The 17366-nt window shown below is 37.4% G+C and overlaps 1 protein-coding gene and 1 long non-coding RNA gene across 6 annotated transcripts in view; both read left to right on the forward strand.

Annotated features, from left to right (window-relative positions):
- The window catches only part of LOC107836288 (uncharacterized), a 13105-nt gene extending 9482 nt beyond the window's left edge, over positions 1–3623 (forward strand). The window contains exon 3 of the long non-coding RNA XR_001662163.1: positions 3612–3623. This is a non-coding gene — a long non-coding RNA (uncharacterized LOC107836288). The remainder of the gene's footprint in view (positions 1–3611) is intronic.
- A 2065-nt stretch (positions 3624–5688) lies between these two features.
- caln1 (calneuron 1) overlaps positions 5689–17366 on the forward strand; it is a 63947-nt gene continuing 52269 nt past the window's right edge. The window contains exons 1-2 of one of the 5 annotated variants that reach the window (XM_007552414.2): positions 5689–5986; positions 6084–6198. Coding sequence is in view for 2 of the 5 variants with exons in the window: in XM_016671646.1 (XP_016527132.1) it covers positions 8372–8550 (179 nt within the window). In the remaining 3 variants the exon portion in view is untranslated. Of the gene's footprint in view, positions 6199–8021; positions 8551–10039; positions 10444–17366 lie in introns of those variants that run through there. The other 4 variants (XM_007552413.2, XM_016671646.1, XM_007552416.2 and 1 more) reach the window with 4 other exon arrangements.

Raw genomic sequence — 17366 nt, forward strand, 5'->3', positions numbered from 1 at the left:
GCCCACCATGCCCAGAGAGGGCCCACCATGCCCAGAGAGGGCCCACCATGCCCAGAGAGGGCCCACCTGCTGCACCACTGTGCAGCATGTTGTAATAAATCATTACTTCAAATTCTTCAAAGAGTTATTGTAGATGGTGATGGCTGTTGGCAGGAAAGATCTCCTGTAGGTCAGTGTATTTTCAGGCTGTCCGTTTTTCCTACAAAATGAAAATTTAAAAAACAAAAGTAGACGTGTTTTTTTCGTCTAAACCAAAATGGAATCAGAATTGGCTTTATTCAACTTTTTGCACACAAACGAGGATTTTGACCTCAGTTCCACTTTGCTCGACGTTTTAAATATAAATGCATAAAAGCAAGAATAGAAAATAATTTTCTTTGTAAATATGTATATCTAGATTGTTTTTACAGTGCACATTCAAATTCAATTTAAAATTAAATGTTGTCACTAAATAATTCAAATTCTTCAAAGAGTTATTGTAGATGGTGATGGCTGTTGGCAGGAAAGACCTCCTGTAGCAGTCTGTGTTACAGTGAATTTGAAGAAGCCTCTGACTGAAGACTCTCTGTCTCATGAAGAGGTTGTGAAAGCAACTCCAGGTATGCTTTTGATGAACGAATAACATTATAGCGTGATATAAAGCTCATAAATGTTGATTTTACTTTATACCACCTGTCTCTCCTACACTCAGCTCCTCCAGACTAGCGGCAGCAGCAATTGGCAAACACTCAGCTGGAACTGCTCGTCTGCTGAGCTCATCGAATGAACTGTTACTCAGTCCAGCGTAGTGGAAAGGCGCCGCTGTGATGAGCTGTCAGAAAGAACAGGAGCTTCTTAAAGAGACAGGGGCCTAATTTCAAGGCGTCAAATTGCAAAGTCAGATTTCTTTTAAATGAATTATGTTCGATTTATATAGCATTTTATTAGGACATTTAAAGATGCTCTCCATGATTTCCACACACTGATTTCCTTCCACACACTGATGAAGGTACTGGGTCGTAGCCACAGCCGCCCTGGAGCAGCAAGTCATGAATCCATTAATCACATGATAAATTTAAACAAGCTCAATAATTTCCATTTGCATTATTTATTGTTTTCTCTTTTCTCTCTTTCTACCAAACAGTGGATAATAAAAGTTTTCAGTCTGCTGCTTTGGTCTCAGCTAATCCTTATTTAAAGGACATTTTTCTTTACAGGCCTCATAACTAATTTTATTTGTTGTTTCTGTTTTGTTTATGTATTTTGGATATTTAAAGTGTTTTCCAGTTCTAGTGTTAAATATCCATTAGAATTGAAAGTTTATTGTCCTTTGAGAATCTGTTCTTGCATTATTATGCAGAATGGCCTCAAATCAACAATATTATTGTTTATTGCAGTAACTTCTGGGACAATATATCCACCACCAAAGTTATTGTGGCAGATCTTAGTTGAGCAGAAGCTTTTTTTTTTTTTTTTTTTTTTTGCTCAATCAGCCATTTTGATAAACACCAGCAGACAAGGCAGGTTAAATCTATTGCCCAAGTACACAACAACAGAGGAATCGAACTGGTGACCCAACGACTGAAGGAAAAACTCTTACCACTGTCGCCACCATTACCCATCTTTATGTTTAATATATACAGCATTTCTACAACTGAAGCTAACGTGGTTACCCGATAGCACTATAAAATGGTGCTATGGAATAATGATTAGTTTTTCCACCATCATAATAACGGTTTATGTTAGGAAATACCACAGCTAACGTCACCACAGTGAACCAGGTGCAGCAACAATAAATTACACTGTTTATTGTGTCATTTATGGCTTTAAAGTGTTACTAACTCATAAATTAGAGTGTGTTGTGTGATTTCTTGTAAAATAAAACACACAAGGTGCTTTCACATAATTTGTATTGAAATGCCTTAACTCAGGTCAGACATATCTTTTGTTGACCTCTCTGAGATCTTTGTATGTCAACCAAATGAAACTTTAGACCTGAGGTGAATATATTTCATGTTGATGAGACTTCTTATGTTGTGTAAGAGACTGCTTGTAAATATAACACTTCCCACACTGATGACAGGTGAAAGACTTTTCCATGGTGTGGCTTTGCTGATGGTTCTTCATATTCCCTTTCTGAGTGAATCTCTTCCCACACTGGTCACACTTACATGGTTTTACTCTGGAGTGGATGCGCTGGTGAACATTCAAATAATTTTTTTTTGGTAAAACTTTTCCCACACTTATCACAGCTGTATGACTTTAATTCAGCGTGGATGTGCTGATGGACCCAGAAAGATTGGCTTTCTGGGTGAATTTTTTGCCACACTGATTACAGCTGTACGGCTTCTCTCCAGTGTGGATGCGCTGATGGACTGTTAAGGTGACTTTTTTTATGAAAAAGTTTCTGGATTGCAAAATCCACCACAAACCACAAATAAGATAGAAAAATGAAAACACCAACAGTATAATGTCCAAACTTTTTGTCAAGTGATAAAGTAACCGTTTACCAGTGAGAGATGTCCAGTCAGTCTTTGCATGTCTGTTTTGATATGACCTGTCTCTGTGGTTTCTATGGCAACGGAAGCCGAGTACAGTTTCTAGATTTCTAAGTTTGTGAAATTTGAAACAAATCTTTTAAAGTTCTTAAGTTTTTTTTACTTTGACAACTTCTAAAAAAGTGGAGATGAACTGAATCCACTAAAATATTTTTTTTCAAATTTGAATCCAAAAGATAAAATTATATATATAAATATATATAAACTCAGAAATGTATAAGAAATAAAATTTTCTTAAAATATATTTACATCTTTTAACTATTTAACTAATCATTAACTAACCATTAGCTAATCACTAACCATCTAACTACTTGCACTAACAATCTATTAAGTATTAAATCCGATTTTTCCGTCATTAATTCTGCGTTTGGTTCTCCTCGTTCAGATGAAACAGATTCCAGAGGATTTGAAATCCATCGTCTGGAATGAGAAACATATTTTCAGCATCAAGTCAGCTGCCAGCCGGCCCAGGGAAAAACGTCAAACTTAGAAATAGAAGTAAATAAAAATCTGAGATGTGGATTCTGGGAGCTTCAGTTTGTTATTTAAAGCATCACAGAACAATAAAAAACAGTTTTTCTTGAAGGTTTACCAGAAGAAAGCCTTTTGAAGTCTCGCAGCTTTTCGGTGTCACAAACTGAAAACCAACCAGGAAGTGATGGACTCTTCCTCTCTGGCCTTTCAGGTCAGGCCTGTAAGTTACTTGTTTTATTGCAAATAAAGGCATTTTTGACAGGCAGACACTTTTTATTTATTCATGTTTTCTATATTTTTTGTTTGTTACTGTTGAAATTTATTGAGTCAAACAAGAATTTTTAATGGTAAATTATGGTGTATGCTTAATTTTTACACATCTTTATTCCATTCACTATTAAATAATGTCTGTGCATGATAAAATCATTTAACGGAAAAACATAGAAGTTTGCATTTCATTGTACCTCTCTAGTGCATTTCCATATCTTTTTCTTTGTTCAGGAAATGCCTGCCATTAACTTTATTATCTGCCAACATTGAGTAACAACCAGACGCAGGAAAACTCACCAGACTCTAAATCACTGGATGTCCTCTCAGCAGAAGACGTCTCTCGTGTCCCTCGTCTCTTATTGAGACACCGAATGCATCCGGATTCCTTATCCTCTGTTTTTATTCAGATCTTTGCGTCTACCATCACATCAAGTCTTCCCTTTTATTCACTGATGCAAACTGATTATAGGAAATATTTTAGGAAATATTAAAGTTCACCAAGTTCTCCTCTATAAATACCAGATAACCTTTTGTGTCACTTTATTTACTGGGCTCCTGTTTGACGTAAAAACACTGATTTATGTTGTAATTCATCACCGAGTGGTTGGATCGTCGCTCTTCCTGCTCCGTCGTGGAGATAAGAACCGGAAACATTTGTTTTGTGCAGAGAACTGATTCAGGGACCCCTGGTGGTTTTATGGTGGGTTCAAGTTTTACTTGGAATTCTGAAATTCCCACTTTCAGGTCTGAAAAGTCAACTGGAACCAGGGTTTTCATTCTAGTTTTGTTTTATTTCATTGTGACTTCCTGTTAGTTAGTTTTAATTAGTTTTTAAAGTGAATTTGCTGGGTTTTTTAGTTAATATTAGCTAAATATTGTTTAGTTTCAATTTAATTTTTATTAGCTATATTAGTAGTTATTTCATACTTTGGTTAATTTTTAGGTACAGATTTGAAAAAAGTCAATGAATTGTATTGTGATTATGTATGCATTGATTGGATAACGAATGATCAGCAGAAAACACTTTTTTAATGTATTCAACTGAACAACCAAATTGGTGTTTTCTCCCAACTGTTGTGGACTAGCGTAACGTTGCCACTAGGGGGCACATGGAGCGCCATAATTTACCGACAGATGACGCAAACTGGTTATGTGGGAGAAAACAATCTATTTCACATCAGTTTGAAAAGCTAATACATTATTTATAAACATGAAAATGATATTACATCTTTAATTTTGGTGTGTTTTAGTTTTTTAAGTTCCAGTTAGTTGCAGTTCCCCCCCCAACAGTTGCCGTTTTTATTTATTTCAGTTAACAAAAAATGTTTTCTCAGTTTCCGTTATTTCATTAGTTTTAGTTAACTGGAATAATCTTCAACGCCGTCTGAGGCGGATTTCCCAGAGGGACACTGGAGGCAACTCACGCGTTTCAAAATGGCCGCTCCTCACAACAACAGTAGTAAGATGAAATAAACATGTTTATTTTATGAGACACGCATGTAAAAGTGAGTCTAAAATCAATGTTACATCTACAACTCTAAACTGAATAAATTAAAAGTTATGTTTGCTCATGAAAAGTAAATTAAAGTTACGTTTTATAAACAATGTTTATGGATGTCGCCATTTATTGTTGAAAATCAATAAATGGCACAAAAATATGCATAATTAATTTAAAGTTTCTGGAAGGACAATGCATTTTAAGTGCTGCCATTTACGGTTTTTTACCTTGAAAAACATGAAATAAAAAAAGTTTAGCCTTTTCAATGATTTTGTAGGAGTACTTTGGAGATAAAAACGTTTTCAGTTTTATTTTGTAAGGTTTTACTAAAGTATATTAAATAAAATATACAATTATTTTGCACTTTGTACAAGTGTCCCACAAAAATGACATATGTGCACATGAGACATTTTACTTACTGTTTTGGATCAATGTTACGGTTTGTGAAGTTGTATTTTGTGACTTGTGTGAATTTATATAAATTTATCCAAAATGAAGGAATTATTTACTTTATTCAAGCTGCTATTTCTTGATGAAAACTTACTTGTGACTAATTTAGTCTTATTTCAAGTGTACTTAAATATCTGCACTAAAAACAAGACCAATAGTAAGATGTTGTGTTTTTGACAATCATCTAAATTCACGAACTTTTTCTCCTGTCTGCCTTATTGTTTGATTGGCCAAACTTTGAAACATCAAATGTCCCGAACAAACACGTTCAACATTGATTTTTACCAAGTTTTTACCAAACCACCAGTCGGTCTCATCGCTCCGTTGAGTTTACGACTCTTTTGAACCTTGAACGCATCATGAGTCAAAGTTGGGGACACATGCGGGACCAATCAGGGCTTTTCCCTCCCCTCCTGCCCGGTTTTCTCTCCGGGCTGAAGTGAGAGGATGAACGGACGGCTGCAGAGGCAGTGAGCGCAGCCAATCCGCTGCTTCCTGCCTGGTTGCGTGTTGGAGTCGGTTGGAGTCTCTTCAGCGCATCAATCTCATCAATCTCCGCTCTGCACCTGTTTGCGTGGATCCGTCCCGCATGGACCGCCACTCGGAGGAAATGCTCAGTGACTCATTTTATGCTTTATAATTTATTTATATATCTACCGGATGTCAAAACAACATTTTCTGAAAGCTGATGAGAGTTTGGGCTGAAAGTCCAACTCGTATAAAAGCCACCTGGACCCACAGACACACCAAGCAGCTTGTGTGACATTTTCCTTTTTCTATCTTTAGCATGGGAGGAAATGACCGCGGCGCGCTGTCATAATAAAGGAATAATCCAACATTTGCTCTGCCGTCAGGAGGATCGATCTGCGCCGCCGACTCGGAGCGCTTGAAGCGGATAAACTGGATTCTTCCGCGGACATTGATCCGAGGATTTGACTGTTAACCTTCAGACATTTAACACTCCCAACGGTAAGTTCAGGAAATTAGGCAATAAATCAACTGAAGGGAAATGACTGGTGTGTATGTGTGTGTGTGTGTGTGTGTGCGCGCTGCACAGAAGGCATTAGATCACACAGTTGTCCACCTGTTGTGTCAGTGACGGTTTTTCTATACGGATCGATATATAATGTTATTTTATTTAAAATGTATTCTACAAGATTTTCTCATAAAGTTTATCATTAAATTATTAGTTTTGATTAAATTATCAGTTTAATCTCAGATTGCCCTTCTTTCACTTTAATTTGAATGAATGAATGAACCGGTACATCTATATACAATGTGTATATAAACTCGCTAACAGTACAGTATTTGGTCATTTTATTTCCATCCATCCATCCATTTTCCGTCACCCTTGTCCCTCAGTGGGATCGGGAGGTCATTTTAATTATTTTATTTTATTTTATTTTATTTTTTTGTGGAAGTAACTCCAAATTATTCATGGAGCATTTTTACATATATTTTTGTAGAGATTATGTTTAATATTTGAAGTAAAATGCATCTTGTGACGCTGAGGTACCTGGACGCATCGCTGTTGACATGCATTTTTAAAGCAGCCAATCCGGAAGCGGTGTTTATGTTCCTGGATGCTGATTGGCTGAACCCTTAAGAAGACCGTCATGGGTCTTTAACTGTTCGATGAATGGATGATGTTGGGGGTTGCAGTTTAGGGAAGGGGGGAGGGGATTTACCACTTTTTTTTATTATAAAAAAGAAACATTAAGTAATGCTTCAATTACAAATTAGAGGAGGGGTTTCCAAACTTCTCCATGCCACATGACCCCCAAACACCATTAGCTTCTGGGCAAACGCACAACTCTTCAAAATATGTAAAAAAAAATTAACTTGTTCTCCGTTTTATTGACAATAATTATTAAGAGTCCATAGGTGTTTTGCAGCCGTTGCTGGACGCTTCCTTTTTTCTTTTTCTTGTCAAAAACCTTTTCGTTTAATGCTAGCTTCAGGAGCAAAGCTAGCATTGCAATAAGAAATATGGACATGATAACAGATCAATAAGTTATTTTAAGTATATGTTTGGAAGTAAAGAATGAAAAACAATTTATATTTTGTGACAAAAATACAATAAGATATTTCTGATGAACAATAAAAAACAGCTTAAGAGTACAATAATCTATACAAACTCCAGATTTCAAAAAGACAAACTGAGTTTTTACATTTTTTTTTTAGAATAATAGAAAAATAATCTCAACATTTCTGAGCTTTTTCTAGCACATTGCTGTTACGTTTTTGCACAAGATCATAAATGTGCAAAACTGTCCAGTTCACGTTCTTCCTGTCCAATAATCTCGACTTTAACCTGAGAATCAAATGCATTTCAGATTCATTCAAAAAATGTGAAATACCCCTTAAGTGTAGCTCCTCCTCCTGATGATCAACAGAAAATCCATTCAGCTAACATAGCTTTTCATTCTGGAGTGATCTGCTGCCCCTGGATGGATGACACCCTGGGGAGAGAGCCGCAATCATAAGCTGTATTTGAATTACATGAATCCTGAGCTGTAATCAGAATATTATAATCAGCTGTTGTGATGGAGAACGCAGCATGGATGTGATTACAATGTGTGTGTGTGTGTGTGTGTGTGTGTGTGTGTGTCTGTCGGAGGGTCTGAGCGGAACAGCGGACCCCCTGCTGAGTGCCGCCGCCCCCACACGGTGGCGCTCTGTGTGATTCACAGCCTCCCTGCACTGACCTGCAGAGCGCACTGTAAGAGCGCCAAACACCGACTGAATGCAAAACACTCCTCACTTCTCTCTCTCTCTCTGTCCTTTTTTTTTTAGTTTCGGCTGCGTTTGTTTTCTCATTTTTTGGGATTTGTCTGAGTTTCTTTTTCATTTCCCTCAACAACTCCTCAGCCGCGGGTGGAGCTGTCACCTCAATGAGCCCTCCTCTGTTTCCCCATGTGGAGGAATGTTTGCGAGTGGGAGAGCAGAAAGAGGTGGGGGCGGGGGGCCTGGTGAGAGAGAAGGAGCTGAGGAGGAGTGGAGTGTGAGATTATCCGCCGTACCTGCTGCCGCCGCCGCCGCTGCTCAGATTTTAACAGCTTCTTTCCGGGATCTGATGCTGCCCGGAGCGCGGAGGCAGCGCCGCTGGAGGCAACCCTGCATCTGAGCCTCAGGTGGACAGATGGAGACGGAGGAGGAGGTCGGCGAGCCCCAGACAGGCGCGCCGCACTCCGAGGTGAACGGGGACCTGCCGGGGAACCCGTACCTGAGGGACGGGGTGCTGGACGCGGCGGGGAGTCCGGCCAGGGAGCCGGCGGCGCCGCAGTGTCCCCCAGAGTTCAGCCCCAGCCACCAGTGTGGGTAAGGATGGGAGACAAAGAGGCTGCTGCTGCTGCGGGAAGCAGCTGCTGCCTCCTTCATCTGGCTGGAGTCAAACCTGGAGGGATTGTTTGATCCTTGAGGTTTTAATAAGGCAGTTTGTCAATAATCCTGGACGTCATTTATAGAAATGGGCTGATGGAGAGAAAACTTGTTTGTTTTAATTAGAAGGAAAAACTTTTACAACAAATTTCTGGTGTGGAAAATTGAAAGACTTGGTTTGCTGAGCTGCAGAGGATTTAAATTTAGAGTCATTTAGGCATTTTAAGGGAAACTTTGCTGATAGTAAAACAATATGATTGAAAAGATCTACGTCACGTTGCCAGATTATTGTCAAGCTGGGTGTTTGGGGGTCTAAATCTGCTGCTTTTGCTCTTTGGCTTGTACGGAAGAAGATTAGTGCCACTAAAAACAAACAACATAAAAAGAAATCTGACTTTTTTTCTCAGAAGATTAGAGTCAGAAGTCTGAAATTAAAGTTGGAAATCTGAGATTAAAGTTGGAAATCTGAGATTAAGAGGGAATTTTGAGGAAAAAGTCTGAGATAAAAGATGGAATTTTTAGATTGGATTTGGAATTCTGAGAAAAGTTTTAATTCTGAGATTTACATTTGAATATTGAGGGAAAAAAGTCTAAATTCTCAGTTTAAAGTTATTTGAGAAAAACTATGAGATTAAAGTTGTAATTTTCAGAAAAAGTTTAAATTCTGAGATGAAAGTTTAAATTTTGAGAGTTTAAAGTCAGAATTCTGAGAAAAAGTTTGAAATTAAAGTCGGAATTTTCAGGAAAAAAAAGTCAAAATTAAAAATGTTTTTTTTTTCCAGTGGCCTTAATCCTCTTCCGTAGACTTAATGTAAGGCTGGTAGCAAGGAAGAAAAACTGTAATACCAGCTGCATTTCAATTACAAATGTGCTGATATGCTGTGTTTCCATGAAATAACAAACTAACTTAAAATAAATTAGTTTGTTCACTCTCAGTCATTAAAAAACATGCAGCGTCGTCGTCCTCCTACCACTTCCTGTCGTCTTCTTTGACGTTTCCGCCAGTAGTAACATACAGTTGTTGATCATGTGACTTTCTGTGATGGCGCAGAAACTTCTTTTCTTTTTTAAATCAGAAATCGTAATCCCAATTCTCATTAAATTAGAATTATGAGTTAAAAGTTAGAATTATTAACATTTTGATTAAAACTGTTGACATTCTGCTAACTTTTAAAAAAACAGTTTGTCTCACGTTAGCGCAGAAGCGTTTTTATCTAAAAAATGTGATTTTGTTTAAGTTTTTCAAATTGCAGTGTTTCCGTGAAGCAAACTTATTTTCGTAATCCCATTCCTCCCATGTCGGATGGGAACGCAGCTCATGTTGCGTACAACGCAGTGAATGCACACTGCGTTTCCTTTGTGACCGGAGCAGAAAGAGTCCATTCATTTCCTGGCGCTTTGGCTCAGAGTCGTGGATGGTGAAGCGTTTCTTCGGTCCTGTCCAGAGCTGGTTTCTGTGACCTGAGGGCTGACGGCCGGTACACCGTGTCCCGGCGGCGTCCCCATCTGTGCTGGCCCGGCGCTGCTGGCTGCGGCGGCTGACGGAGGGAACTGCCATCTGGCCTCCCTGTCATGCAGAAAGCCGCTCGTTTCATCAGGCTGCTCTCTCCTCGATGTGCCTCCCTCTGTTCTGGTCACTTCTGGAGACGCCGGGAACTTAAATGACCGGATGAGACTTTGTGTGCATGAAAATGTCGTCTGTGGCGAAGGGAGCTTTTTACACCCTTGACTGTTTGCCAAGTGGGCGAAGCTTCAGAGCGATCGATAAATTGCGACTTGGAGCGAGAGCTTGGTGTTGTTTTCACTTGGTTTTGTCCTGGAGACGGAGGAGATGTATGTAATTCAGTCTGTTCCTTCATCACAGCTGCGGCCAAGGCAAAGAAATGTGGTCGTTTCATTTTATTTTTAAGGAGAAATATCATAAGTAAATCCCGTCTGAAGGGGAAACTCATTATATTTGATCACTTTTATGAGAATATCCGAATAAAACAATTATTCTCAGTCTGATGCTTTATTTTAAGTTCAGGTGAAATTCCAAACAGGGATGGAAAAAACTATTTGAGTTTTTCAGTCTTTACTTCTCGTCAAAATCAAACCAATTGGTTTCAATGCTGTTATATTTAAGACTTTGAATTTGCAGAAATATTCAGAGTCCAGAGAGTAGTTACAAGTTACATTTACTCAATTACATTTAATTAACTTTTTTGAAAAGAAAAAGTACTTTTGCAGAGTATTTTTACTACGCTGCACTTTGAGTAACTGTATTATGAAGTATTTCTGCTCTTACTTGAGTAAAACTCTGGATTTTCTACCCACTGAATGAAAAACAAACAAGTTTTAACCTGAAACTCACAGACACACACCGGCAGTTTCTGTTAAAGTTTCATCAGTTTTCTATTGAAAGAAACTGATTTGGAAAAAAAAGTCTCTTAATTTTTTGCTACTTATATAAATTATTGTCATTTTAGTCCTTAAAATACAAAAATTTCCACTTAACTTTATATTTTGGTCCTTCTGACGATATAATTCTTTAATTTAGATTTTATTTTTACCAAATACTTTTTACTTGAGTAAAATTATGTTGAAGTTGTTGCTCTTACTTGAGTACAATGTACAGATGGAAACGTTTTACACATGCAAAGGTTTTAACAGCTTCCCACTTCCTGTCACGTCCCGAAAGGAACCAGACTTTCTTGTACTCTTAAGTGTTTTTAATCAGTAGTTTTGGGTTGTTTATCTAAGGACAGCAAATTGATTATTTTTCCCCATAAATTCAGAAAGCAGACAAGTGGAGGGCAGCAGAAGGTGTTTAAAATCAATATGTGCAAACGGAAAGCTGAATTTGAAAACCAAAAACTTGAGATATGCATCATCCTTAAAGTGATCCTTTTCTGAATGCTAACGGCTAACGGCTCTTTGCTAACAAGTTTGTTTTTATGTTAGTAAATTAGAATACCATAAAAATGTTTCAACAACACTGAAAAACCCATAAAGTTTTGTTATACACAGAGTGATTTGTGTTCAAGTGTTTAATCCTCTTAATTTTGATGATTATTGATTCAGGAGAAATATACCTAAAACATCAGTTTGTCAAGAAGTTACAATGTTTCATAGCTAAATGTAATTATTTAAATTTATCACCTAATCATGTGGAAATCTGCAGACTCAACAAATTTTCAGCAGTCATCGACTCCTTCCACAAGCAGCTGCAAGTCTTTGAGTCTTGTAAGTATGTGGATGGAAAATTGTGTGGAAGGAAAAATGTGACAGATAAAAAGGCTCAAGGAACGGTAATAAATGTAAAGTGTAATTTAGTGGTCATGAGATCTGTTTTTAGATTAAAGTAAATTTGTTGCATCTCATTTGAAAATCCAATTTGGCTTTTTAAGTGGATGTGATTCCAATTACATCCACATCAATTCAATCGGGGAAATTCGCACTTCAAAACAGGTCCCAGCATTTTTTGTGCTGTTGCATAATTGTGAGTTTTTTGCAAACTGTCTGCAAAATCGTAAAAAAAATTATTGAGTTTAAACAATACCATCTCCCACCTCCAGGTGGCAGTGCTGCTTCAACCCTAATAATATTTTACACTAATTATGTGATTAACCTGAAATTACATTATTATAATATTATAATTACATTGCTCTACCATGTTGACTTCCACATTGATTTTTTTGTTGTTTTTATTTAATTTTTAAAAATAGTTTTAGTGAAATAATGTTTGGACAAATATAAAAATACTGGCAGCTAAACTAAAGTAAGCTAAGCTAGGCTAAGCTAACCTAAGCTAAACTAAACTAGGTAATCTAGGCTAAGCTAAACTAAACTAGACTAGGCTAAGCTAACCTAAGCTAAACTAAACTAGGTAATCTAGGCTAAGATAACCTAAACTAGACTAGGCTAAGCTACGGTAAGCTAAACTTGACTAAACTGGATTAAACCAAACCTCACTTGATGTCAAGTTATAATCAATATGATGAGTAACAAAACGTCACATCTACCATGATAAATAAGTGAAAATAACAGAAAGTATCACAAATATTTCAAAATGTGTGTAATAAAAACTGAATCGATCAATGTGAAAATCTGTTCAACATTTAAATTTAAGAAATCGAATTCAGACGCGGCGACTTACTAAAGTTTTTGTAGTTTAATGTGTTTTATCCATATATTCTGGGGAGGATCGAACAGATCAACTTTGTTTATTAACTTTGCTGTAACAGGTCAGTCACAGCATGCTGGAGCTCAAATTCTTTATCGTAAAAGCAACATGAAGTTTGTAGATTTGAGTTAGACGGTACCAGCACCCCTCCCGACCCCACTGAGGGACAAGGGTGAAGGAAAATGGATGGATGGAGTTAGACGGTTCCAGTCACAGCTGGAGGAATCGTGTCTGGAGCTTCAGACCGACTCCTGACTGAACGGTTCCTCTGAATAACGGCCGGTTCTGATGCCTCCCTCTGATTAAATAAGGTAACGAGCCGCAGCCCATAAAACCAGGGCAGGTTTCATCTGCCTGCTCGGTCCTTTTATTATAATAAACCTGCCGCTTTCAGATTGATGACAGCATGAATAATTATTCTAACGGGTAGCTGTCAGGGAACTTTTAAGCAGTCAGTTCTGCGTCTCGCTGAGATAACTTCCTGGTTAAAACGCTTTTATTCTGAAGGGCAAACTGCTTCCCTTCAACCGGGAAACTTTGATCCATTTAATCAGCATAATGACACCAAACCAGGCTCTGTTCTTTACAAACCGCCTCATGTTTTCACCCCATTAGCTCGTATTTCATCTTCTGAATTAATAAAGATTTTATTATGAGATGTTAAAGTAAATTATGGCTGTAAAATCTAGCAGCCACGTCCAGTTTGTGCTTCTGTCTACGCTCTTGTTTGTCTTCAGTTTTTGCTTTATTTGGTCTCCTTGTTCCATCCATTTGATGTGAGAAACAAAAAACCCAAATCAAATCAAGATACTGAGGATTTAGAGGCTTTTTTTAATAAGTCCTGCTGTAAACTTGAAATACATTTGATGGGAATAATATGGAGGATGTGGTGTTAGAGCAGGGAAGAGATTTCTGTTGCATTAAGTTGTTAAACAAATCTAGGTTATGGAGAGGGAACATTTCATGGCCCGGTTCAGATCATTTTCACTTATTTTACTGTTTTAGTTATAACGATACATTCTGCCCATGTTATCAGTGAAATAATCTGCCAATATTATCAATATACAGGAATCATTAACTTAAAACAAGCGTCTACATCTTGCTGAAAAGTTATTTGTAAGTTAGTTTAAACTGATTTCAAATAAACAAAGATATTTTCAGTAGAAAAGAATAAAATACTTGGTAAGATTTTATGCTTTTGTAACCCTTCAGTCAAGTTTTATTTGTGTAGCAGCTTTCAGCAGGAGGGTATTTCAAAGTGAAATGCATCAAAAATACAAAGTCAGAACTCACAGTCAACAACTGCAGCGTTACATTTTGTTAAGTGCAACAGATTGTTGATTTATTTTTCATTGATTATTGCTCAAAACCAACTCTAATCATGTTAGTTTTCAGTCTAGATTTAAAGACACTCAGTGTTTCAGCTGATTGATCATCTCAGGTCCAGCAGGTTGAACTCAGGCTCACCGGATTCATGCTACAAAAAGAGGAAATCAAGATGGTGGTTAGCATCAGTCCAGCAGCTTCTGTACATTAAATAAAATACAATAAATAACCCTGAACAAAGTACAGAACAATAAATCCCAATGAGCTGTTAGCTGCTGTTAGCTGCTGTTAGCTGCTGTTAGCTGCTGTTAGCTGCTGTTAGCTGCTGTTAGCTGCTAGCTAACGGCAGTTAGCAGTTGTAAAATTAAACATAGCTAATGCACAACACTAATAATGAAAACAGATAAATATGAATGTTATTACATTTGTCTAAACTATGTTAAAATGTAACACTTGTAAAGAAAACACAGAGCAGATCCCAGTACGTACCACAGTTACAGAACGGCGAACGGAAAAAAGGGGGCGGAGCCGTCGGTTACCGGTTGCTATGGTAACCACCAAGAGCAGCGCAACCGAACCTTAAAAAAAATTATTGAGTTGCTGAATCTTTTTTTCTCTAAATATGTAACATTTTCAGATCTAAGGATGTTTTATTAGCAGGATAAGAGCAACATGACTCTGAGTTGTAAATATTGTTTTATTTAAACAACTGGTGGCATATTTTGCTCGTAATCTGGGGGGAAAAAAATCATTTTTTTTAGTGTCCTACAATGATATAAAATGAATCTGGATATGAAGAGCTGATGTGTGAGGATGAGCAACATCTACACAGTGGAGTTATTTATTTATCTTTTATTTTTTTCAAAGCTGGAGTAAAAGCTGGAGATGGAGTAATCGTGTACCTGCTGAGTCAGCACCAACCTGTAAGCAAGCTGGCATGTGTGAATAAATATGATGTGATGAATGCATTAGTGACTCAAACAGCTGGTAAATCTTCCAGCCAAGGATTAAAAGAAGATGATTATTTCTCTTTTTGTTTACTTCCAGGCGCAGAGCAGTTGGCGCCTCTGTTGTAGACCAATGCTCGACTGGGAGAATGTCAAGGGTTTCACTCACAAATTGGACTAACTATGAAGAATTTCCCCCATAATTCAATCCAAAAATGGGAAAATGATACGTTTTGAATTAAAAAAGTGAAAGAATTCGCTGTAATTTTCAGACATATGGAACTGGTCGTCCATTTGAAACGTTTTCAGAGGTGGACAGAGAACTCAAAACCTGTACTCAGGAAAAAGTAGCACTAGTACAACTCGATTTTTTTTTTCAAAATATTTTTATTGAAATTTTGAAAATACAAATCATGTAATTATCTGAATACGTTTTCTTTGTGTTTATTACATGACTGTAATTATTCTTTCTCAAATCAGAGAAATGTAAACATAAAAAGAGAAAAAAGGACAGACATGGGAGAGAAAAAACAAACAAAAACAACACAAAAACAAAACAAGAAACAGCTTCTCAAAAACAGGGGTGTTCAAGCAGATTACAAACTGGTTACATGCAAATGTACACATCTATACAGCCTGGCACACTGCAGGTCCCGTAAAATCAAAACTCAAACAGTCCCTCTGACAATAAGTTCTTAATAAAATTAATGAACGACAACTCGATTTTACTCAAGTAAAAGTAAAAGTTATTTGGTAAAAAGTATACTCAAGTATAACTGATCAAACTATCATTTATTTTAAAAATTACATCATTAGATGGACCAACATATAAAGCTAAGTGGAAATTTTGATATTTTAAGGATCAAAACGACAATAATTCATATAAGTAACTAAAATAAAATGCTTCCAAATCAGTTTTGTTCAATGTGAAACTTCAGAAACTTTAACAGAAACTGCAGGTGTGTGTCTGTGTCTGGTGAATTTCTGGTTAAAACATGTTAGTTTTTCATTCAGTGGGTAGAAAATCCAGAAGATTTACTCCAGTAAGAGCAGAAATACATCATAATAAAACTAGTCAAGTGAAAGTAACAGTAAAAATACTGCGTCTGATTTTTATAAACTTCTTCCTCATCGGCTCAGTTTGGTTCACATTAAGACCAATTCTTCTGCACGCTGCACAGATCCAGGGTTGAACCACGTCTCTAAAGAGAGACGTGAGCTGGGATACGAGCGAATTATTGATGAATTAGGAAATGAAAAAGCTTCACATTATGCACAAAATAAATCTGCGTGAAATAGGTGCAGACATTTGGATTTGCTCATTAAACTGACGAGATGGAAAAATGAAAAAGACAGTCTGGGAAAAGCCCTGTAAAGAAACAGAAAGATGATTGTTGGACTAATATAAAAACAAAATGTCCTTTTTTCCCTGATATCTCTGAATGTGTGCATGCTTCAGTTTGAACACAGCAATAATTTACATTTAAAATAAAATAATTTGCAGCTGTATTAGAGTTATAAACATTATAACTCCAACCACTAAGTTGAGTATTTTTATCCAGCAAGAAACAAAAACTTTTCATGTCTAATCTGGCATTTATTATGCTGTTTTTGATTATTTTAAAAATGTTTGAGCAGCCTGAAGCTCCAGTACTTTGAATTACAGACGGTTAAAAGTGTTGAAAACACATAAAACAGAAAAATAGCTAAAAGCTCTGAGTCATAAACTTCAACTTCAGCAACTCCTGCTGGAGTATCTGCAGTGAATATGCTGAGAAAGCCACAGACGGACCGGACCTTCCAGAAAACCTGATTAGACTGAATGTTTTCAGTCTTGTGGTAATCCCCTGGCTCTGCCGCCCTGGGCAGAAAGTCATAATACCCTCAGCAGACTGCTGCTGCCAAACGTGTTGGAAGAGCCATCAGAAGCAGCTCTTCATTTATTATTTAAATGGCCGTACTGCTGACGGATTCACATCCAGCCTTGTTGGTTTAATCTTTTACTACAGTTTACCAGCAAACTTTTTTATTTCCCTCCCGCTTAATGCAAATGAGAAGCAGTGATTCTAGGCAGGCCGGAGGGATCCGTCGCTGGTAAACAGCTCAAGGCTTTTTAAACGCTGAAGTTCCTCTTTAATGCTGTTCAGGGTCACGCAGGGCTGCCGCTAATCTGCTGCAGTCACAAAGCGAAAGGGGGGAACAACCTGCCAACGCACACGCTCATGCACACAGACCGCTAGTGATGGGTCGCTAAGCTAGCAAGAATGCATCTGGGCTGCACAGGAAGCAGGAGTAGCTGGAGAAAACTGTTGAATCTC

This window comes from Poecilia formosa, unplaced genomic scaffold (genome assembly GCF_000485575.1).
Source record: "Poecilia formosa unplaced genomic scaffold, Poecilia_formosa-5.1.2 Scaffold48, whole genome shotgun sequence".
NCBI lineage: Eukaryota > Metazoa > Chordata > Actinopteri > Cyprinodontiformes > Poeciliidae > Poecilia > Poecilia formosa.